The following is a 24896-nucleotide window of genomic DNA, read 5'->3' on the forward strand; positions in this document are numbered from 1 at the left end:
TAATACCAATCAATCACAGAAAAGAAACACAATCCATCTAAGAAAAATAACTGCTTCATTGGGTTTCACGCCCTGAACTAATCCCTAGGGGCAGGAACCTTTAACCTTTCAGTCCCTTCATCTCATTCCAGTAAACCCTGATAACGCTTCATCCATCAGCTACAAGGAGTCACAGAGCTCACACGAAACTAGACACTTATCACAATCTAATCTCTTGTCTACTCTAAGCACTACACATGTTTGCATATATCTATATAAAACAGACAAGTACACACATACACACAAGGTCATATGTGCTTGTACACACACACACACACATATATATACACACGTGTCACTGAACACAAATCCTTACTCATTGTCTGAGCTCACCAATCTTTGACAAGCAACATTACGTGTGCAGCAGGTAATCTGCCTTCTTATGTTCTTAAATTCAACCAATGAAACAACAGTATGGTAACTTTTCATAGGACAGGGATTCATTAAATCTAAAACAGAAGCTTTGTACGCGGATCTGGTGACCTATGGTATGGTACAAAGCTCATCGCATTGAGCCCTGAGTATGTTAAAACCTGGTCTAAAAGACAAGAATGAGTCCAAAAAGTGAGTTATAGCAATTACAAATTAGATACAACTTTGAAAAACCTTGTTTAATCAAGGCTCTTCAATGTGCTGTAAGAATGGTGTGTTGGAGGAAGACGTTGCTTTTTCTAGCGCCTAGGACCCTTGAACTTAGCACCTGAGGGAAAGCTTAATGAAATACTTGAGGGTAACTGGAGAGGGCTCCTGTCTAAGCTGTCGACGTCTGGTGCGGTGCGTCCCAAAGTAAGCAAGAGTAGCAGAGCTGTCATTGTGGTAGATTGACCCAACCACCTTTTAGATTCCAGCCAGCCTGAAGGCCATGGAAGTGCTGGCAATGTGGTTGACAGGTCAATCAGTCAGCACAGGAGCAAGTTCTGTTTCCAGTGCACACAAGCCTAATATGTCTTATATTAAAAGGTCACATTTTCAGCGATTGAGATAAATTGATTATGTTTTTATTGATGCCCCTGTTTTTTTTTTTTTTTTTTTTTTCTTCACATCAAGTTCTGTGGGGAAAAAGTTAACTGTAAATGCACAGGATTTACAACATATAAATGATGTGATATAAGCTGAGGGTAAAGCGTTTTACATTTCCAAGAGCCACCCTAGGCAGATTCCTGAACCACTCTTGCTTGGTTTGAAAATACTTTCTGTCTGCTCAAATACTTTCAGTCTGCTTACTAAAGCACTGGGTTGCATCTCAGCAATGCCTCCTCGACTGCAGCCTGCGAAGAAGCAGACGTTTTGTTGAGTTCCGTTACACACACAAGGAGTTGTATTTCAGCTGCAATTTTTATTGTTACATTCAAGCTGCCGGGGGAAGGACGACAGCTTGTTGGTTTTGGGGCAAACGAGGGTCAGCAGAAAAAACCCTGTTGTTGCATTGTTTCCTGTCGCCCTGAATGACACACGCAGAGATGCAGCTTCTCGCACAGGGCATCTCGCTGCGTACATGGAGCAGTGGCCTAGTTTGCGACAGGATCAGGGCATTACTCTTAATCCACCAGATAGATGTCATATGCACGCACGCGCACACAAGCTCACTGAGAAACAAAAAATGGTGGCAAGAGACAGGGGGAGAGAAAAAGAGGGAGTTCGGAAAAAAAAAAAAAAAAAACCCGCACGCACACATTCTCACACACAAAGCTCAGTGGACTGCTTGTATTGTTACACCAGTGATTGTGTGCTGAATGCACATGTGGCACTGTGTCATGCAAGGTTTTCGGCTATGCACATGGGATACTGTTCCATTTGATTACATCTTAATACCCTCAGTCCACTAGTAAAAAAATAAATATGTGTGTGTCTGAAGTTTAATAAAAATGATAACACTGCACTGACATAGAAGAGTAACACACAATGTAATTTTGAAACACACTATTATGCCTGAAAAAGTATTCCATTCATTTCCCATTGAGAAACTGAAAGCAATTTTTCAGAGTGCATTTAACATTTCACCACACGCAGACATGTGATGAGCAGCAGAGATGTCAGTATCCCAGTAGCCTCTGTTTGAGTTCTCAACATTCAAATCTCTGAGTCCCCACTGTTGATATTAAAAGAGGCACTGCACGTCATACACAATGAGATAAAAAGAGAAAAGAACAGCCTTTCCTCCCTTTCCCCCCCTCAAGCCCTCTGTCCCTCCTTTCTCGCCAGATTATATGGATGTGCCGAGAAGAGGCAGGGAGCGGGGAAGAAAAGAGCAATGGAGAAAGTCACGGCCAATGAGACGAGGGCAGGGGGAAAAAAGAAAAATATAGACAGAGGAGACAAACTACGAATCTTTTCCACCCTCGTTATATTGTGCTGCTCCCCCAACCCTCGTAGAAGGAAGTCTGGGAGCATCATCGTTTTGATGGATGACTGGGCCTTCACTGGCCGACCCTGGAACTTACACAGGGGACAAGAGGGCAGAAGGCTGAAAGGAATACAAGAGTGGTTTGTGTGTGTGTGTGTGTGTGTGTGTGTGTGTGTGTGTGTGTGTGTGTGTGTGTGTGTGTGTGTGTGTGTGTGTGTGTGTGTGTGTGTGTGTGTGTGTGTGTGTGTGTGTGTGGGTGTGTGTGTTAACACTGGGCTCTGTGTGTCTGTGGACTTGAAACATTGCAGGGTGGGAATTGCTCCCTAAAGCCCATAGTCTGTTCTTATGCTGGTGTGCATGCATGTACGCGCCGTGGTGCGTGTATGTGTGTGCGTTTGTGTTACAGGGTGGTGATGATATATGCTAAGCGTCACACAACCATTAGCTTGGGGCAACACTGAATTCTCCTCTCTAACAAACACACACCACTGTGTTTGCTGCAGGGGTTATCTGCTCGTTGTTTTGTTTTGATTTTTTTTCCATGACACATTCACGCATATGGAAGAAGCATTTTAAAAGTAAAACAGATGAAAATTCAACTAGACACCATTATCACCACTGTCTGTGATGTTTAAGAGTCTCCAATTCCTCTTTTTTTATTCCTTTTTTCTGTCTTCATATCTGTTATCCATAAACTCACCCTAAAACAGGCTTTTTCCAACACTTTTTTCACCAACACTATTGTGAGATTCAGTCTTATAATAATCTATGTTTATGTGCAATACTGGTTTCAGATACCTGGATAGACTGAATCTGGTAGATGGAAGAGGAAGCTCAAAAGAAAATATAGTTTGGAAACCATTTACTCAAGATCCTGATCATCGTCTTTCAGCTTGATTCAAATGGTAGTTAGCCAGAAATGTCTCACAAACCATATAGTATAGTGATGGTTTATGTGCTGGAAAAAAATGAAAGTCTGACACTTGTAAAAGATGAACTGACTATTGCCTGTCACTGCTCAGTCTCATTATTATGGATGATAAGAAGATGGAGGAGCCAAATTTAGCCAGACACCAAAGTGAGTTAAGTCCGTCGTTAAAGAAAAAGAGTGGCTCATATATTGAGCAGTCAAAGAGATACTTGACAGAAGCAGATGATCAAAAAACTGGATATAATGCGAGAATCACATAGGGATGTGTGGTTGAGTGAGAACACCTGCATATTTATGTGTTAATTGAAGATTAATAGAAGATTTTTAATTGTTTTATCTACGGTTTTTGTAGTTTTAAATAGTTGCTTTTCAAGTTGAATTCATACACATGTAAACATCTTATCCCTAATATAATAAAACTAGGACTAAAACAATTGGTCTTTTAATTGATCAGTCAATCATAAAATATTTTGCTATAGAAGTAATCACTTTCATCAATCTTTTCCTAAGGTATTGTATTGTATAAAAAAAAAAAAAAAAAAAAAAAGCAAACTCACAGAAAAATACACTGGACTAGCAGCAATCAGAGAGCTCTCCCTCTCACACACACACACACACAGTATGAACACAATCACACAAGCAGTGGGGAAATTATCTGATTTGCCATATGTGGTCCGTCTATCCATGCCAAGTAATACTGGGATGGACGAAAACAGCTGGCCTCGTATCAAACCTGCTACCCAACACACACACACACACACACACGGATCTACACACCTACTGTAGGGATGTGATATCAGGAGTGGAGTGTAAAAAAAAACAGATCCTTCCTAGCCTAGACACGTGACATGTGTCTACGCACAACGCACATAGTGTTCATTCAAGATTTGTGTAGTGTATAAATGAACACTTTCTTTTTAATGGCATGTATACATCTGTGTATGGGTGTGTGTATACTGTGTGGTAGTTATTTGGGTCGGGTGTGAAGGGACTCACAGTCGGCGTCAGCGAGGAAAAGGAAGCTGAGGAGGAGCAGGCCTGGACTGGCAGAGTGCATCATGGGATATGTCGACACATGCATGCTGTATCCACCGTGAGCTCACTGCCTCACTGTACAACAGGACGATAGAAACAGGCCCTCACAACCTGGAGAGAAAGCAGAGAAGGAGAAAAGAAAAAATGTAGTCATTAGAATCCTCCCAAAGTCCAAATTAAGAGAGTTTCAGATATTATATAGTCTGTGCGCACACTCCAACACACACACACACACACACACACACGCACACACAGACTTGAAGTGTGTGAGTTCCCTCTAGGCCTCTAACACTCCGGTTATGCAGCTGCCTCTCCTCTTCTCGCTTCATTAAGACCATACACTCATTGCCGGAGGTCTGTTTTGGTGTGTGCGTGTGTGAGAGTTCACAAAGTAGCTGATGAATTTCAACTTATGGCAAACATTTAGCATTGAAACATCAGTCGGCTTCTAAAGTTCCTCTTTTTTTTATCTCCTACGTAAGCAATGGCCTCAATTTCTCTTGCTTTAGTTTTTATCCGTTATACAATCTACAAAGCAGGCCGCACTTCAATACCGGATTTCTTCCAAATGTGCGTCAAAATGGCATGATTTCAGATTGATGAAGAGGAATGAATGGTTTAAGATGGAAGGGTGGAAGGATGGAGTGAGGGATTGATGGATGATGTGGAGATTAAAGGGGGAGGAGACTGCCTGGTGTTATCTACTGGCTATGTTGCACACAGTGTTGGATCAACATGGAGCTCAGTGTCTCTATCCTCTCATCCTTAGCTTGCTTCCTTCCTGAGATTCTCAATACAGTCCTTTCTTGTTTTTACACTCCAGTCTTTGTCCCTCATACACTCACCTGTTACTCTTACTTTATTTTTTGCAGTTTTTTATTTTCCTAAATATCTCTACTTACTATTATTTCCACAAAGCCACATTTCCTTTCTCTTTCACTCCCCTTCCACTTTCCCATTTTACTCTCACTCACTCTGTCCCTCTGCCTGTCCATGTATCTGTCTCTCTACCATCTGCAGCGCCTGGTGTGAGTGTCTGGCATTAGAAGAGACAGGCGTCAGTCTGTGTGTCAGAAATCTCACTGCTCAAATCACGTGACACGATGAGACATGGCAGATCGTTGCTGCTGTCCAGAAGCTGACAGCGTTGAGCGAGAGACAATGAAAGGCAGAGGCAGGAGAGAGACCGTGTTTAGGTGTGTAATGTGCATTTTTGCTTGAATGAACGTTTATGTCTGCGCTGTATATGCATGCATATGGGGTAACTCATGCATATGTTGATGCCTCTGTAGTGTATGTGCATGAATGTATATATTAATGCTGACTGTGTCTGTGTTAAATCAGTTGTGTACAGTATCCGAGTATCTGCATGTGTGTGTGTGTGTTTGGATGTTAGCAGCTGTGTGCTCCTGTGTCGTGCGTAACTGCATGTGTTTGTGGGCTTTCCAAAACTGGACAGAGTCATCAGCAGTGGCAGCAGCAGTCTTAATCCTCTCCACTCCTGAACAAGCCATCTGATTAAAAAAAGACAAGGGGTGGGGAGGGTGGGGGGGGGGGAGAAGGAGGCTGGAACCCAGAGCTCTTAGCATCCCTGCAGCCAAGGCAGCAAACAACTAAACCCACACTGGATTTTCCACTTGGTTTGGTCCGAAACAATTGCTTTGGGATAACCTAGATCTCTCCCTGCACAAATTAAGTCCTCTGTGCCGTGATTTACACTACTACAGTGGATATGGGAACCCAGCAATACAGTATGAAAAGCCATAAAATCCAGGTTCCTAGTGTATCTACACAACCCAGGGAAATTATTGTTGTTCCATTTTATTTTTCTTTAGTATTGGATGTTAATTTCAATAATTTTTTTTGTTTTTAAGGGCCCATTACCATTTTTTAATTTCCTAACAATTGGTGAATGTTTTTCTTAAGTTCTTTAAAGAGCATTTTTCTTTATCATTTTGTTTTTAACCACTATATTTATGTTTTGCATACATTTTACTCTACATACTGTACTATACTGTATGCCTTAATGGAAACTGTAGTATGCTAACGCCAGTGAAATATTCTTTTCTCAGCAGAGCATTCATCTGCATATTTGTCCAATTAAGCCCAATTTTTTGCAGAAAAAAATAATGTGTGTTACAGCAGATGACTGATAAAGAAGGGCATCTGTTTGTGAGTGTGTGCGGACGCACGTGTTTGTGTGTGGCCACTAATCACTCCGGCTGACTCAGTGTCACTGGAAAAGCTTGCATTATTTAGTATCTCACTTCACAGAACGCCACGTTAATTAAAGAGCTAAGATAACGGGGCGAGAAAGAGAGAGAGAGAGAGAGACAGATGAAAAGAGAGGGAGAGAGAGAGAGGAATGAGAAAAGGTGTACTGAGGGAGGAGTGAAAGTAGAGCAGCAGAGCAGCCATGAAACAGGGGGGAAAAAGAGAACTTGGATGGGAGGAAGACAAAAAGAAGATAACCTGAGCTACACACACACACACACACACACACACACACACACACACACACACACACACACACACACACACACACACACACACACACACACACACACACACACACACACACACACACACACACACACACACACACACACACACACACACACACACACACACACACACACGCAGCCAGGTAGTCACCAGATTGTAATCTGGGTGGCTGTTGTTGCTAGTATTACCAAAGGCCTAACAGAAAGCCTCCCTTGGTGCCTGAGCTTCTGCTGCTGCTGTGGATCACAGTCAGCTCTAAGCCATTCACTTACATTAGTCCCTATCACTCAATTATACACTGTCTGTCTGCCTGGGCCTGCAGCGATCAGTCACACTTATCTCTGGGATAGCTTCTGACAGAACAAAGACTGACTCAAAGAGTGACAGACGGGCTTATGTTTTTTTCACAGGACAGACAGAGGGACATGTGGTGAAGGGGAAGAAGATGAGGAGGAAGAAGGGAGAACAGAGGAAGAAGATAAGATGAGACAGAGAGGAGAATGAAAGAGGAAACAGAATAAAGTGTTACTGCAGAGACTAATTAGAAAACTAACTAGTTCATATTCCAACTGTTGACCCACTGAAAGTGGAAGACTAATAGTCAGATAATGAATATGAAACAGGTTAAATATATTTTTTTAATCTATCACCGTGATGCTTAAAAAATACCAGTTACATCATCATCATCAGAAAAAAAACATGCCATTAATCATAGTTATTGGATTAACAGCTTTTATGTATTTTTGTCCCACTTAGAGGCTAATACATTTTCTGGTGCATTATCAGCTGCCACAGTGCTAAAGCAAAAACAATTTATTAAGAGATGCGGCTGAAAAGTTTCAAGATGACTAAGTTAATGTAAAAAGGGAAAAGGAAATTAAAAGAGAGAATGAGATCCAAAATTGGCAGCAAAAGAAAAAGAAAGTGTGGGTGGTTGATAAGAGAGAGAAAGAGAGAGAGAGAGGGGAGGATTGGCTACAAAGCGAAGGCGTAGTACAGCTGGAAGGGATGTTGGGAAAGATAGAGACCAAGACAAAAGACAGATCCTAAAAAGCATAGCTAAAGGCAAACTGTGTGCCATGGAAAAGAACACTGAGTAGACCTATCCTAATTTGATTTGATTTTCCCACAGCTCAGCCATCAAATGCAATTAGACATCATAATTAACTTATTCTACTTGCCCTGTTGAAACAGTGGCAGACTGACAGAAATGTCAATGGAGAGACAATTTATACTTGTTGCATCATGGTGCACGGAAAACAAGATAAGCCCAGTAGGGAAAACAAGGTTTGTGTCCTCTTTCTTTTTTCTACTGTGGACAGCGCTGAGCTCAAGTTAGAAATGTGTGTTTACTGCTGACGTCTTCCAGACTGGTTCAAAACCATATTTTGATGGTTTTGATGGTTCTCTTCCGTCTGACTTGTGTGGTTTGGTTCAGATTTACCGTGGCGCTCATGTCCTCACTTCTAATTTGGGTTTAAGTGACGACTTTCAACTGAACTCTGGCTGTTTGTGATGCAACAATAAAACCACAGCACATTCATTTTGATACAGTATGAAATAATGGATTCTACATTGAAACGTCAAATACTTTTCTATAGGTTTACGTCAATCTACAAAGAACTGTGTTGGCAGACACAGATCTTTTCACACTTAGCGCAAAATGTTTAAAGAAGTCAAACATAGTCATGATATTTAATATCTACTGTAGTATAAATCCCTTTGCAGTGAACGACTACAGTCACGGCTTTGACCCATAGACATCGGCAGAGGCTTTTTATCATCCATAGTGCTGCTCTCTGTTCTGAGGTCTCTCTTCCTTCAGTCTGGTCTTCAGCAGATGGAGAGCAGCTCAGTCAGAGTGAGATCAGGTGATGGACTTGGCAGGTCGAGGATATTCCACCCCTTTACCCTGAACAGCTCTTCAGTTGCTTTGCTTGTATATTTTGGACGGCTGTCCAGCTGAATGAAGAAATGTCATCCACTGAGTTTTGGCTGAATCTGAACACACAAAATGCTACTGTACACTTCTGCATTCACCCTGCAGCTTCCTCAGCAGTGAAATCATCAAGAAATGCCAGGGTGCCAGCTCCACCGGCAGACGTGCAGGCCCCGTGCCACTACACAAACCACCACCCGCCCTGTTTGACAGATGAGGTGCTGGCTTTGGGTCATGAGCTGTTCCTCCCATCATTTTGATAGAGGGAAGATATTTATTTCATCAACTTTGTTCCACTACTTCACATGTTTGTTTTTGTTGTATGTTTTTTTTTGGATATTTTGTTAACTGCAGTCTGGTCTTTCTGTTTTTGAAGCTCACCAGGTGGTTTTTTGTATCTCGCAGTGAATCCTCAGTAGTTATGGTCATGAAGTCTCTTTATCATTGACAACGGAGCATAATCTGCCTCCACCTAGCTACATCCTTCTTGCTGTGCAGTTATAAAGGAGCTTTTCTTCACCGCTCAGCCACACGATGCCCGCTCATTGGCCTACTAGCTCATTTACAGATTTCCACTTGTCCTGTGAACAACTGCTTTGATATCCTTTGATATCTCTCTGATAGGATTTTGCTTCTTCTTCCTTTTTTCTAGCCTCATTATTATCACTTGCGGTCCCATCTTTACTTCTCAATCTAAATAGCAAGTCTCAGTCAGCTCTGAGACATTTGTGAACTTTTTTTGTGCATAAAATAATGTTGAGACATCACACAGTTTCCCCACAAATCTTTTTGAAGAAAACTACTGAATGTAATAGCAGTACTTTTGAAACCTTGTGGGCACTATGAGACACTGTATGGGCACTGTAAGACTATATTGTACGGATGTCAGGATACTCAAACCTTAAACCTTAAAAGTTCAAGTGATACAATTGAAGGGATAAACTATAATTAAAGCCGTCTTCTTGACATGAACTGTCAGGAATGTAGGTATCTTTTATCTGATCTCTAGCTGCCATATTATTTGTTACCATGGTAACATATGCGCTTTGTGAGGAGTGTGAGAATTTTCTTCCCATCCTATGAGTAAGTGAAAAGGGATTTAAACAGGTGTGTTGTGGTTTTTGTTTTTTTACAATGCTGTATCCACCTGTTGATCATTATTTATGAACTTAAAGTCCAGCTGCAGTGTTGATTACTGATGTTGACAGTCAGTTTTTCCTCCCTGAGCTCATTCTGACACCAGAGAGATATATACGCAACACGCGGTCAACTACTGCACTAGTTGCTGTCAGTCAACAAAATGTGGTTTCCCTGAGCAGATGATGATGCAGGATGACATCATAAAGCCTTGCAGTCCACATGGCTTTATTAAAATGTCAATGAAATGAACCAAACGAATCAAACTAGAGTGTTAAAAGTGAAAAGTCTTGTCTTTGTCTCAAAGCATTTTACCAGGCATATTTCTGAGACATGTTGCTTCCATTCTTGACAGTGCTGTCTGTCCACTGCGGTGAGCCGACAAAGACACTGATTGTTTTCAGAACCTGACTAACTTATACCATAATGGATTTAAAGTCTGCAGCTGTTCCTCCATCTGAATTTAGAAGACACATTGACACATTGTTTGATTATTTAACAACTCCTTTCAGAGCTTTACCAAAAGAAGTCGAATGTGCCACCTTGTCATTTTACAGAAGAATCTGCAAACACTCATGGTGGAGGTTCACAGCAGACAGATAACAAGCAGTATGGAAATAAGATTTGCAAAAATGCCAGAAAAAATTTAACAGTCTCTCCCATAGCACAACAAAGAAAACATAGCTGGGGATGGCTTGAAGGGAGAGTGTTTGTTTGATGTATGTGACTCCCGAGCACATGTGTACACATACACTCATGCACTCAGTGATTACCAGTGATCTGTCATCTCCCCTGCTGCTCACAAACAGGCTCAAACAGACTCCAGAAGTAACCCCCGAGGATGTTTTCAAGAGCAATGCCGATCTTTAAAAGACGCACAAGTCAGTGTCACTGTCTGTGGGGACAGAAGCTGATGACATCATACTGTGACAGAGATTTTTTAACTGCCTCTGTATGGGCTGATTTTTAGCACCAAGGAGCAACAGCTTTATGTATACAGTAATAGTACTGTACTTAAAGTTTGTGGGATGTGAGAGACACATGGTAAGAGAGTGGGTGTTGCACTCAATCACTTCTTCTCACAAAAGATGCTGTAACTCTTACAGATTACATGCTACTGTTCAGATGTACCGTTTCAGATATCCTCCCCACTACACCTCTGAGGAAAACTGAGGCCACCTGGATGAAAGTTTTCCCTGCCAATGTTGTTTTTTTTCCTGAAGTTTTCACATCATCTGTGCATACAAGGTTTAGTGAAGTTAAGGTCTCGCCAGGTTGAGATGAAATATCATTTCCACAAAGACATGTAAACATGTACGCAAACCTACAGTACAGGTACAAGAATGCCATGAGTGTAAAAACTGGAGGAGGTTTGGCAGCTAAAATTGCAAAGAGAGGATCTGGTGATGCTGTGGTATAAATGTTAACATGAGTTTGAACCTAAAGTGGGGCGTCAAGTGCTGCAGCTATAATTCTGTAAGCAAAAAACCACTTCCTCCAAAACCTCCATATTATTACATTAAAGTGCACAATATCAGATTTGACACTTCCACTCCAGCTGGAGTGAAGTAAAAAAAAAAAAAAAAGAGGACTTGAGACTTGACTGCTGTGTGTGACCTGACTAACCAAGCTGAACAAAAACTCTCAACTCTCAAGTTTTGACCTGGTATGATCCTAGAGTAAAAAATAAAAATAAAATCATATACTAGATCACATAATTATGATTATTTTATGAATATTTTTCCACTGAAAGGTTTTGTCACAGCTATGTTAACAACAGTAAAAATGACCTGCCTTGCAATTTGCCAACGAAGGGTTATTACAGTACTTTGCTTGGACTTAAAATAGCTCATATCAGTGTAACGCTCCCTCCTCTGGATAACATAATGGATACAGTTAAAGTGCTTTGATGTGGGTATAATATGTAGGAGAATGGGCTGCCGCACCATTATGTGGAAAATATCCTACTGATGCCTTAACTTCCTTAATATAGCTGTGAGAACAAATGACCAAATGGTAGTTTTCACTGGGAGATGGAGCCCCAAAAAGTCATTTGAGTCAGCTTTCAGGACACTCACAGAAACAAAAAATCAATAAGACAAACTGAGAAGAGAGGAAAGGAAAATGTGATTGATTGAGATGAGGATTCAGGCTGTCTGGCTGTACTCAACTTATCACTTCTTCTGGTTCCCCTAACACTATTCTCTCCCCTCCCTTCCTCCCGCCACCACCCTCCCTTCCTTCGTGTGTACGGTCTTCTAGTCCTTCCTTTCGCCCCTACTCTTTCTTCTCTTCCTTCTTCTTCCGCTCTCCTATCATCAGTCCCACATCTTTCTCTCTCTTTTTGTTTCCATGTTTGTCTTCCTATCTCCAAAGGCCCATACAAACATACATATTATTTCTGCTCAGTACTTTTTAGCTCTTTGGCTGTGTGAGCTGTGGTCTCTCCAGCATCTTGTTTCACTCTACAAAGAGAAAGACTGAAATGTCAATCAAGCATCATATATTGGGTTTTTCTGCATTCACTTCCAGAAAACATGGATGGCTGCCACATTTTCTTCCCCTCAAAAATATAGTCTTTTTAGATTGTGAATCCAGCTTCCATCTCCATTCAGAATGCAGATTTTATTTCAATTTCAAAGTTCAATTTGCAGGCTTTTCTCTCCTTTGTCTTGGTTCAATTTCCTTGATGTTTAAATGAAAGCCTTTTAGTTGGTCCTCCTGAAAAGAAGCCTAGTCCTTTTCAGCAGCTCCAGTTATGACAGTGGCCTGGGCTGCACCACATGAAAGATGAAAATCCACATTGTTCCGACATTGTTGAATAATGGGCCGACCTTGACAATGGCAGTACTTGCAAGCCAGCCTGTATAGATGGTGTTGAATAGACATTTGTATATTGTGGTAAACATTGTTATTGTTGATGTAACAGATGAGGACAACCCAAAGACAATGCGTTTGCATCAATTTATTTCAGCAGCAGTAAAGCTGATAAATACTCTGTTTCCTTTCTTGGCTGCACAGACATAAGCACAATACATCCAACCAGCTACACAGACTCTGGACTGGTCAATTGGATCGCATCAATAGCCAGTGTCTACACTCTGATTGCCGGTCACACAAAAAGTATCAATCCTAAATCCTTTTTGGCCAAAAAAAAAAAAATCAACAACAACAACAAAAACACCTGGACCTGTTTAATATCTGTTTTAGCAGGAATGATTTCATCAGCACTTAACTAGTGGGTGGTTCCTCTTTTTCCATTCGGATGATAAAGTGTCCCAATAACAGGAGCTGAAGTGCACGCTGAGAAAAGTGAAAAGTGTGCACTACACAGAGTGCTGAACGTGGCCAATCGAAGGGTTAAGCCAGCTGTGACTAACAGGCCCATGCTGGGCCTCTATTGGACCATCTCTGGCAGCCATCCATGATATTGATAGAGCAAGCAGGAGATAGGTTGACGGAGGGGAGCTGAAGTTGAGTGGATTAGCAAGAAGTGGGGGTGGGGGGGTGACAACATGTAATTACCTATTTACCCAGCCTTTAGTGGAAACCTCATCGAAGGCTAATTGAGCGGTGCATTAGTGAGAGGGCCGTAAAGGTAGCAGCAGGACTGCGGAGGGAGGGATGGAAGGAAGCAGGGAGAGGAAGATGAGGGACAGCACCAGCCAAGGGGCAAGAGGGTTAAGGATAGGGAGTTGAAAGGTATACTTTGGAAGAATGGGTGAAAGGAAGGAAAGAACTGGAAGGATGAACAGGAAGTGAAGTGTGTGGTGATTATGGGTCAAAAGGGTTTTAAAGTAAAGGTCCTGTCTTTGTTACATTTTATACAAATGCATACAAACATCCGCAGTGAACTGTCCCAAAGAATCAACAAGGGAAAAAACTATTTGTCAATTACTGCATAAGTCGCTTCACAGAACTGTCACCTATTTTGACATCCATTAATTGTTTCAATGATTTTTCAATCACTAGCAAAATATGCTGGCTCCTGAAATGCAATTTTCTGCTATATTTTGTAGTAAAACAAAATATAGTTTTTAGCTCCAGCAAACTGTGAAGGACATTTTCACATTTTCATTTCTTCATGAAATAGTATCAGTTTTCCCTCTGACAAATTTAAATCATTGATGTCCATTCAAGCAGCATTTCAATAGTTCTAAGTGAAGCTAATTCTCATCCCACTGTCAGGTAATTTAAACAAAAGGAGCACATTATATTTGATGAACTCATTTTAAGCTCTGAAAGTAAAATTTGCAAACTAACGAGTGCCTACAGCCATCAGAAATATGGCAATGGAGTAAAGACTACATTATTCACAAAGTCTCATAAAATGGAAATATTTGACAAAAGCAATAACTATACACTTATGCTCAGCGCTGGACTGAGATCCACTTATTTTGTACGCGCGATGTGTGTGTGCATTTGCATGTCTAAGTGTGTATTTGTGCTCCTCATTGTGACCATGATACGCCCTGCCTCCAGTGGCCTACACCGTACAGTAGAGAGCCTTTAGTGCTCAGGGGGAAAGTGGCACATCGGAGGCAGTCATCTCTGTAATGTGCTTTAGTACATGGATGGATGGAGGGAAGAATAGATCCATGGGTGGATGAGCCTGCAGTATGGTTACAGTGTGACTGCTGTGGCCCTGTGACATGCTATACTACTATTGGCTACTGGGGGACGGACACACATCTGGGAGAACATGTGCACTGAAACAGGCACACACACACACACACACATACTCACACACACACCTACCAATCTCGCTTGCTGGCTGTGTGACCTCCACAAGCAGGTGGAATACAGCAGTAATAATTTACAGGCCTTGACCGCCTCTCACATCAAATAAAATATGGATTTCCTCCACATCAGAAAGGGCCTATAACTGGTCCTTTTATCCACATGGTGCTCCAGTTATAACCCATTTCCCACATACTCTCCTGTTATATACTATCTACACTGAGTGTTCAACAGGTGGAGGTTATTCCTAATGCAGAATACACGACGCAGCCCTTTACCTTCCTCTCTTTGCTCTGTTCAGAGTGCACTTCTCCCTATGACAGTATTAACCTGTGATCTTCCAGCCCAAGGCCAGTATGCACTCATTCACAGAAAACAGCCTTGCACACATTCAATATCCTGCAATGACGGCCTGTGTTTTTTCTGACTCAGAGCAGGAGGAAGAGGAGGAGGAGGCTGAGGAGGAGGAACCACGCAGCAGATCATGAACCCTGCCTCGTGCATTCATTGAATTCCATGGTGCACCGCAAGTCAAGAGACGGCCTTCCTATTGTGAAAGAAAAACACTTTCCTCTTCAATGAGCACTGCAGTGATGGCTAACTTATGCCTGATAAAGAAGAACTCGATCTGAATATATGTACTGTATATACTTCATCCATGCCTCCCTCAAGGTGAGTTCAAGAGGTGAGGACAAATTAAAGCAGATCCCTTTCATCTGTTCAGAGACAACCCTAAAGAATGACCAGAATCTGTTGATATCTTAAAAAAAGAAAAGAAACATTTGTTAAACCATAGAAATGGAAACAAAAGAAGGGAGAGGAGTCAACTGCAGCGAAAAAACAAACAAAAAAACATCATAACTCCACCTTGAAGGTCAAAGGGGAGGTGTTGGACAGTGGGGTCTTAAAATACATTTCTTGATCAATCTTCTCCAATGTCATGTTACAATGGCTGAGAGAGAAGGATGGGGTTACACAACCTTTTTCCTCAGATTGATTTTGGCCAGCAGAGGAGGGGGAGTACAGGAGAATGACTCAAAATAACATGCAGGGAAATGCACAGACGTGAATGTGGCACATGGATTTTTTTTTTTTTTTGGAATGACTGTGATGTTGCCATGCATGGGAACATGCTGAAAAAAACCTGCCAAATGTAAAAAATTAAGCATGAGTATTTTAATTAGGTACGCAACAGGTGCCTGGAAGTTGATTATATATTATATCTTGGTGAGGCCAATTTGCAGAAGGGTTAGAAATCTGCCAAAGGAGTAGCCTACAGTTAAATGAAGCGTCATCAAATGGAAATTAACTTAACTAGACGTCTTTATGAGTTGAGATATAGTAGATTCTAGATCCTTGCAAGGATCATAAGATTTACCTTGAGCTGTGACACACACTTGGATTGTAATTTGTGTTTGTGTGTGTGTCATGTATGGCAATTCCTCTGGTTTTCTGCAAGAAAATGTGAACATGCTGTGTAATTTTCCATGCATGGCTGCTGATGGTGCAGTGTACATAAGACCTCATATTTTCCGTTAGTAGTTACTTTATATGGATGCAAAGTTGCATAGGATGGAGCTCTGAACAGAGAAGGGGATGGAAGAAAAGAGAGAGGGGAAGAGAAGAGAGCAAAACCCACATCCCCTCTGGCTCGATAATTAAGACTGGGGACAATAAATATGTAATGGGGGCTTTTTCCACCAAGTGCGGCTGCCTCTCCTTCTTGGAGATGGGACCGCGGGGAGACAGGCCCAGGAAGAGCGACTAAGTACACTGGCCATTAAAAATGGATGCAAGGAACACCGGCCCTGACTGGCCCCGTCAACCAACCACCCAGAATGTTGTGATGGGAGTTGCCGTGGTTACAGGGCTCCCAAATGGTCCTTGGTTGTCAGGGTGAATCAAATCAGACATCCGAGCGCCAGCACCAGGGCTTCCGCCCTTCCTAGGAACTGCTGCCGCTGGGGGCACCACAACTCAATGATGTCATTGAGAAAGTAAGTTTAGACCTGCCATGTGTGTGTGTGTGTGTGTGTGTGTGTGAAAAGGAAGAGAGAGAGAGAGAGGGGGGAAGAAGATTGAGCAAGACGGACAGGAGATGGAGAGACTGACATGATTTCCCAAACCGCCTCCAAAAAGGTTCTGGTTGCTACTATTGGTGCTCCATCTGTCTCAAGTGGATCCTGTAGTTTATGTAACAGCAGGGTCACTTATTGAATTCAATGAGTAAGACGGCTACTATAGTATTAAACAGGTCTAAATGTGAATTTTCTGTAACGACGAAAACATGACCTATTTCCTGTATAGATTTAACATTCATGCACGTCACTGCAAATTTGTCGAAAGGTCACTAAGAGTAAAGCAAAAGAAACACTAAGAGCTTTTATTTAAAGCAGCAGTTTGACAGTTTGGTTAATATGCTTATTCAATTCCTGGTAGAGAGCAGATTGATACAGTGCTGTAGCTGGTTATCTTAGCTTAGCAATGACAATGGAAAATGTCATGTCAACAGTCACGTCCTGGCTGCTTGACTTAGCCAATAAACAATCCAGCACATTAACATCCCATAATACTGCAAACCATTGTAGTTAATACACCTTTTTCTACACACATTCTTTGCAACGATCAACCAAATGATACAGAATGGGTTAGTTATTAAAGGTGTTCAGACTGAGCTTATCAGTGTTATAGCTTGCTAACTTAGCTAGCGAGGCTAAGTGATGGACAGCAGGGAAGGGGAGGAGGAGAGTGGAGTAGGGACGGAGGAGAGTTTTGTGTCGGTGGTGGTGGACGAGTCTCCTCCATCGTACCCCTCGTTTTTCTCAGACGTTTGATTGACGGATGACGGATCCTGATATCATTGGCTGATGAATCGTGAGCAACGTGATCGATAATTTGCGCGCCTGCATTATCCAATGCGAAAAAAAACTGCCCCACTTTCAACCCGGATTTACTCGAAAATATAATTTCTATATGGATCTAATAATTTCTAATATGGATCAAGTTGTGGAGGAGTCGACCTTGAGTTCATATGCTATTTCATTTGTCCCACCTCCTCTTTTTCATTGGGTGACATGTTTGCGGTGGGGTCGGTAACCACTGCGTCCAGAATTGCTGCGACTGAAGTCGGGCGGCGTCTGTTCGCCTCACACACTTCCTGATTTGAGTCTGTACCCCAACACACACTAATAGATTTCTGTGCCAACTTGCAATGCCAACTGTCCCCAACTAGTGCCGACTGGTGTAGACTAGACCCGACTGTGAATCGTCAGAAACCCAAAGGAAGGACTTTATCATTTGGTTTCATGACCCTCTGTTTCTGCTTTGATTTGATTGAATATTGTTAGTTATATTTACGCAGACATCCAATTGAATCTTTGTATAAAACATATCAGTGTTCTGTCCGAGGCAGACAGTCACACACATGGCCAGCCACAGACTTTTACTCTTTTATTACCACTGCTAGAGACACACTGTCTGCCATCCATGGCTTCTGACCTACAATACAAGATTGGGTAACACTTTACTTGAAGGTATCGTCATAAGAGTGACATGACACTGTCATGAGATTAACATGACACAGTCATGAACGTGTCATAAACATTATGTCAATGTCAGTCTTATGACGATACCTTCAAGTAAAATGTTACCCAAGATTGTTTACTTTGTCTCTGCACGTCAGTAACAGAGCATTTCCCCAAACACCTTTTCTCCCCCCTCTTCTCTTTAATAGCATAAGACGATTAACATTACATTTAGAAAAACATGTTTGTTTTTTTGCTTCAAAGGTGAGTAAACATGTTTTCAGTGTTGAAGCAGGTTTGGGTTGAGCTTTGTGAAGTCTCTACTACATTTGTGTGGGAAATTGCATTTGATAGCAGTAAAGTACCAAGTAGCATCAAAGCAGGCTGAGGAGGAGTAACTTGGTAAAGCAGGTACATAAAGTATAGGTACCTATTGTTAATATGTCCCAAGATGTATACCACCCCTGTGAGTCGTGGGAGGAGTATGAGGCAAATGCAAGATGAGAGAAAGTGAACTCAAGCAAGAGCCAGAGACTGAATAGTGTATGATGTGTGATGCCGTGCATGCATACAGTATGGACCATATGTGCATGTGTTTCCCCTCTGTGTGTGTGTGTGTATGTGTGAGTGTATATATGTTTGATCTGTAGGCCTCGGAGGAGAGAAGCGCTGTATGGTGCTGTATACATTATTATAATGGCTAGTGACAGCAATGCAGAGCTTGTCTTACAGTAGAAGGGACTGAGGGCCATGAAGAGAATACTGAGGAGGTAAGGGGTACCACGGGGAGCTTTCAGTCACAACACACACTAACACACAGCCCGAGATAAGTCACGCAGTGTACACTAGCATGCATTATAGCTATATTCTGGTAGAAACAAAAATATGGAAACTACCCTTGTGATGATGAAGACTGACAGAAATGTTGTGTTGCGTCTTGTAGCTTCATGTTTGATAAATGGGCAAACCACTCTTGTATGCACATGCTGGAGAAAGACGGATGCCGAGGGGCCGTTGTCTGTCAGAGGGAGTCCTCGTGTCTATGTGCCACTGATGCTCCTAATGATGTCATCAATCATGACGTTGCACCATTGGAGAGGATTTAGGAGTCAGGGCAGGGGTCATGGAGAAAGCCTATAGACCGAATGATACCAGCATTAAAACGCTGCGCATATACTGTAAATACTCTTGACTGTATAAACTGCTTCCACAGAAGGTCAAAGAACAGCTTCATCACTTTGCCTCCCAGAGCCATGCATTTACTTGTGGAATTGATTTCAGGGTTAGGTTAAAGGAAAAAAAGGCTTATGTATTGAAGTTGCATCCAATAATGTTGAAGTGCTGATTCTGAGGATACAATATGATACCTTGATACAGTGTTGTGCTTGTTTTTTCCGGGGTTAGAGATGAGAAAAAGAACAAAAAAAAAAAAAAAAAAACTTCATTACATGCAGCAGCTTCACCCAGACATTTTAAAATGCTGTACTTGGAGCCGTGGGAGTCAGCTGTTTGATGTGCCGCTCATGGTCGCATAGGTATGAAGCTCAATTTCTGTATACTGTTTTTAAAGCCACAGAAACACAGAGGACTGAACTACATTTCAGTAAAAATAAATAAATAAACAATTGAAAGCTTCTTGCTTCATAACCATCATATCAATGTAATCTATTACATGCCATAGATTAGTCGCCCTTTGAAGGGAGGCAGATATAGTATATATATATATAAATATATATGACATAAATGAGTGATTTAGCTTAAGCACTGCAAGTCTATTGCATCCATTACATCAGTTTCTCTTCACAGGATTAGCAATACGCGTGACTAGGTTCAGTACAGGTTCATCAAAACAATATCCCAGTGTTGCAGGAGGTACATATAATGCCGTGTGTCATGGGCAGTCGTGAAAATATGTTCAGATGTGGAAAACGAAAGGACGGAAGAAAAACACCCATCTATTCCAGTGAGGTGTCGGCTCAAAGGTAGATTAAAGTAAGGAGGAGAGGATCTCTCATAACTCGGATGCAGTCTTTTGACAGTACTTTTATAAATCAATTTTTCACAATGTCTTGATTTTTACCCAATCAAAAAGAGTTGTAAACCACACACATCAAATGCGTTCAATGTCGATCTATATCAATAAAACTGTCAAAACAAACTGTTCACAAAGAGCTGTTTGTGAAACAGCAAATGGCAACATAGCTGACATTTCTGAAGCCAAATTGGTTTGTCGAAGATTTTAGAATTTGCTGTAGATTGTATGTAGCATCACATTGGCACAACTATCCTCTTCTTTGTCACTTCTTATGAATCAAATGCATACAACGTTGCTCTGACTCACCATTTTAGGACTAAAAGGTGCTTGAGGAAATCTATCTCATAATAGGCTGACATACCACTCTCTCTGCTGAGAGCAAGTGAAAAGCAGAAATTCTTAAGAGCATTCAAAGGTGTGTCCTTCTGCGTTTTCCCTTCAGAAGAAATACCTCCTGTTCTCAAGTCCCTGCTGATAAACAGAAAGCCGCCTCTTCTCCTCTCCTCCTTATTCCCCTCCTTGAAAGTACACAACAATAAAAAAAATATCCTCTACAGCACAACACAGACTTGCATGGGGTAAACACTATATATACTATATATATATATATATATATATATATATATATATATACACACACACAAACAAACAAGACTCATATAATCATAAAAGGACATAATGATCTAATCTGTCACTTCCTCAAAGTCTGATAGGCCAATACATCAGCACATGGAAAGTAATCTATCATGGAGCAGCGGCAGGTTATGGCAGTGTGTTGATGGATAGGAACTGTGGATAGAGAGGATGGCTGAGTTGCCCTTGTCAGAGTTATGAAAAGGAGAGGGGAAAGGAGAGGGATTGGGGGTGTGTGGTGGGGGTGGGGGCTACGAGACCTAAATGTGTTCCGAACAGACTCGTTTGTCACACTTTGTCATCGAGGGACATCAAGGCAGTAAACAGCCTGTGTATATGTGTGTGTGAGTGTGCGCAGAGCCAGAGTGTGCCCGTGTGAGAGACGGTCAGTGCCACTCTGTAATGAGTGTGCACGTACACGTAATTATCACACTGGCTGCTCACTAGGGAATGAATGTGGCTTATAAGAAAAAAAAACACAATGTATAATGTGAATCTGTGTGTGCGCGTGTGTCTATGTGTGTGCATGAGCTTCCATTCAGGCAATATGTATGTGTGTTGTGGAATCCAAAGCATTTGACCCCAATCTGTGTCTCTGCATTATTTATAGTCCGATGCCAGCTTCCCTTTGTTTGTTTTTCAAAGCTTGTCTGAGGAGTCGAAGTGTGGGAAAAAGAAAAAAAAAAAGAAAAAACACAAGCAAAAAGAAGGAGAGATGACAGCGAAATATTGAGGAGTATACCAGAAAAGAGCACTTTTCTGAACCAGCTGTTTTTCTTTCTCTCTCTCTCTGAATGGGTAAACACAACAAATCACATGAAAAGCATTTGAGCTAATTGATCGCTCTGGACCTTCCTACAGTTTTCCCAGAGGGGGTTAAACCGTTCGGAATATATCGTTAGCTCAGATAGTCTGCAGATCGGGATTTTACGGTGACACTGCACCACATAAATGCACTTTACACTCCCTTCTCTCTGTATCTCACACACACACACACACACACACACATGCTTACACACATCACAGTCCCCTTTCCTGGGCCTAGCTGGCAGGGCAACAGTGTGTATCCTCAGAGACCTGCTGGGCCAAATCAATGGCAGCCAGCAGCCTTCTACAATGAGCGCCACCATTTTACTGGCTGCCGCCCAGCGCAGCAGAGAGGCAGCTAAATAGTCTATGAGGAGAGGAGAGCAGAGTGGCACGACTAGGCTGCTTACAATGAGCACACGCCACAACAGGAAAAAATATCGCTGTTTTGCAGAGAGAGAGTGTGTGTGTGTGTGTGTGTGTGTGTGTGTGTGTGTGTGTGTGTGTGTGTGTGTGTGTGTGTGTGTGTGTGTTGGGTTTTTCAATTTGTATGCTGCCTGTGTGGTGGTGTGTACTCGTGTGCGCGCGTTGAGTTGGGCAGTCCATTTGGGGGTAAGCAAGCTTATCATAAACTGCCTTACTTGTGCATGTGTGTATGAGAGACAGAGTGTGTGTGTTGCCTGTGTGAGTTGAAGCCAACACCGAGGTTGACTGTTGAATTCCAATCAGAGAGATGTAGCTTTGCAATTCTCATTCGGATGATTGTTCTCTTTCATGTGGTCTAGCAGGCAGCATACGTTAAGCTCGCCTGCAAATAAATCCCCCTCCTCCCCTCGACACACACACACACACACACACACACACACACACACACACACAAACACCACACACAAATACATTATTTGTCATCATGTCTTCTTCACACACAAAAACACACACGCTTCTGGCATGGCAGGCTGGTTTCTAATCGGTGAATCAGCATATCAGCCAAGAAATGTCAGATTATGTTATAATCCTGCGTTTTAGTGCCTTTAACTCGGCACACACATACTGTATGCGTGTGTCACACTTTTGCCAGCGCCCCATTATGTCTGCCTCTCAGTGAAAATGGGCTGCAACACAGATGTGCACACTCCACACTACACAAACGCGCCCTCATGTGCATGCGCGGGCGTGCACGCACCCACCGGGGAGTACAGACAGTTCCAGGGTCAGGAGGTGACGGAGCTGTGCAGAGAGGAAGGGGATCAATCTGAGCCGTGACTGAGTTCTGAACCTGACTGAAGTCTCATTGTGTTGCTTATGGAAAAACACACTCTGCTTCAACAAGTGACGGCCAATTAAGTTTGTATAATTAACTTATTTGATGACCAGGAGCTGCTTAATAAACTTTCTCTGTGGCTCTTTAAATGTCTTATATATAAAGCCAAGAATTTGTTATACTGTTTTAATTTGCTTTTATTGTATTAATTAAATGTTGAAAAGCAGCACAAAGAGCTGGATCTGGTGGAGAGGAATATGTTTCTTCACAAAACCAGATGTTTTTTTGTTTTTTTGTTTTTTTTTAAATCTCACCAAGCCACTTCCTTCTTCCTTGATTTATGAATTATACTGTATGTCTTGGACTGCTTAATGCTTACTCAGTGTTGAGCATTCAACTACACACCTTCATAATAAGTTTTAAAAAAGGGGGCTCCATTGACAAAAAAACTCCACAGTTTATTGATGTTTGAGCGGAGACAGAAGCAGAGCCTCCGTCTGCAACTCTAGAAGACAACCTTGTTATTTTCAATAAACGTATTACAGGAGCCTCTCATGAAAGGCGCGGGGGAGGCAGGCAGTTGGTTAGGTGTCTCTTTGCTTTGGCCGGTAGATTCAGAGGATGCGGAGGGAAGATGATGCCAATCTCTACACCAGGGGATGTATTAAATGACAGGTCTAATTTAATACTGAGATATTGAGAGACCTGCTAAGGCACTTCCTGTGTCTAAAGGCCATCCCAGAATGAGGTAGTTGGGGATTGCTGAGTAGGGGGTTTGGGATACATTAGAGAGGAAATGATTTCGCAGTGGACGCTTACAAGGCGGAGGATGGGCACAGTATAATTATGCAAACACTCTGTAGAGATGTTTTTTACCTAATGCACTGGCATGTCTCATAATATCAGTGCTTCTATTATGTTTATTATATTGACCGTGACATCATATCGTTTTACAACCCAGTTTCCCCCACAGGGATGAGCAGGATTTATGATGTGTGAAGACCTGCAGTATGTTGAACATGCATACATGCACTTTATGAGCCTGTCGCATCCACACAACTGACACATGGGTATTCTCATAAGCAAATAAATGAAACACACACCCTAATCCACCAGATACATCAGGACATTTCAGGTCAGGTCTGTAATATTTGCATTCAAGCCCGTGGCATCCTGTCTTCTGAGGACAGCGCATGTCTAGTAATTTCGGATGTTTGGTGCTTGTAAAGAGATTATTCATCCTCATGTGCGCACACACACACACACATCTGCACAGGGAAGGACACACAAAGATGCACACACACGCCCACACATCCGTACAGACCACATATACTCATACCCTATACTTTTAAACCTCAAGGAAGGTCAGTCTTTACTGTGATTGTTACACATAGAAAAACCCTCACACAATCATGACTAACAATAAAGACAGAATAAACTGAACATGCTCTCTCACACACACACACACACACGTACACACATTTACATCACACATCATTTAATCCCAGGTGCCTTAGGGAGTCTGAGGCAGAACATAATTCCTGAACATGAACAACAAGAAATGGGATTTGTGTAGGACTCTCAGTCCCCCCAGAGAGAAGGAGAGAGGGAACGGACGGCAACAGGATGAAGGATAAACGAAGGGACAAAAGAAAAAAGCTCAGCTCAACAGTCTTATCCTGATTCAATTGGCAAAAACAAACAAAAGTGACAATCAAAGTCATTAATTAGAAATCTGCAGACAAACAGTGGCGAGGGCTAATCCTGGACAGGCAGAAGAATTTGGAGAGAAGAGAGACTAATAGAATTAATGTGTGGTGGGTGCTTGGTGGGAGCCATTTTGATGCTTGGTCCTGCTGTTTGTGAATGGAGAGGTTGTGAGTCGTTCATCCATGAAATGTTCATATAAATGTCTGATTTGCTACTCTGTCGCTATTTGATATAACACAGTGGTGATTCATACTGG

At 42.0% G+C, this 24896-nt stretch overlaps 1 protein-coding gene across 1 annotated transcript in view; it reads right to left on the bottom strand.

The window, feature by feature from the left end:
• The window catches only part of ptprdb (protein tyrosine phosphatase receptor type Db), an 87592-nt gene that overhangs the window by 57549 nt on the left and 5147 nt on the right, over positions 1-24896 (bottom strand). The window contains exon 2 of the mRNA XM_083979211.1: positions 4311-4460. Within this exon, the coding sequence (XP_083835337.1) occupies positions 4311-4395 (85 nt within the window). The 5' untranslated portion in view covers positions 4396-4460. The remainder of the gene's footprint in view (positions 1-4310; positions 4461-24896) is intronic.

Source organism: Trachurus trachurus (assembly GCF_905171665.1).
Source record: "Trachurus trachurus genome assembly, chromosome: 1".
NCBI classification, from domain to species: Eukaryota; Metazoa; Chordata; class Actinopteri; order Carangiformes; family Carangidae; genus Trachurus; species Trachurus trachurus.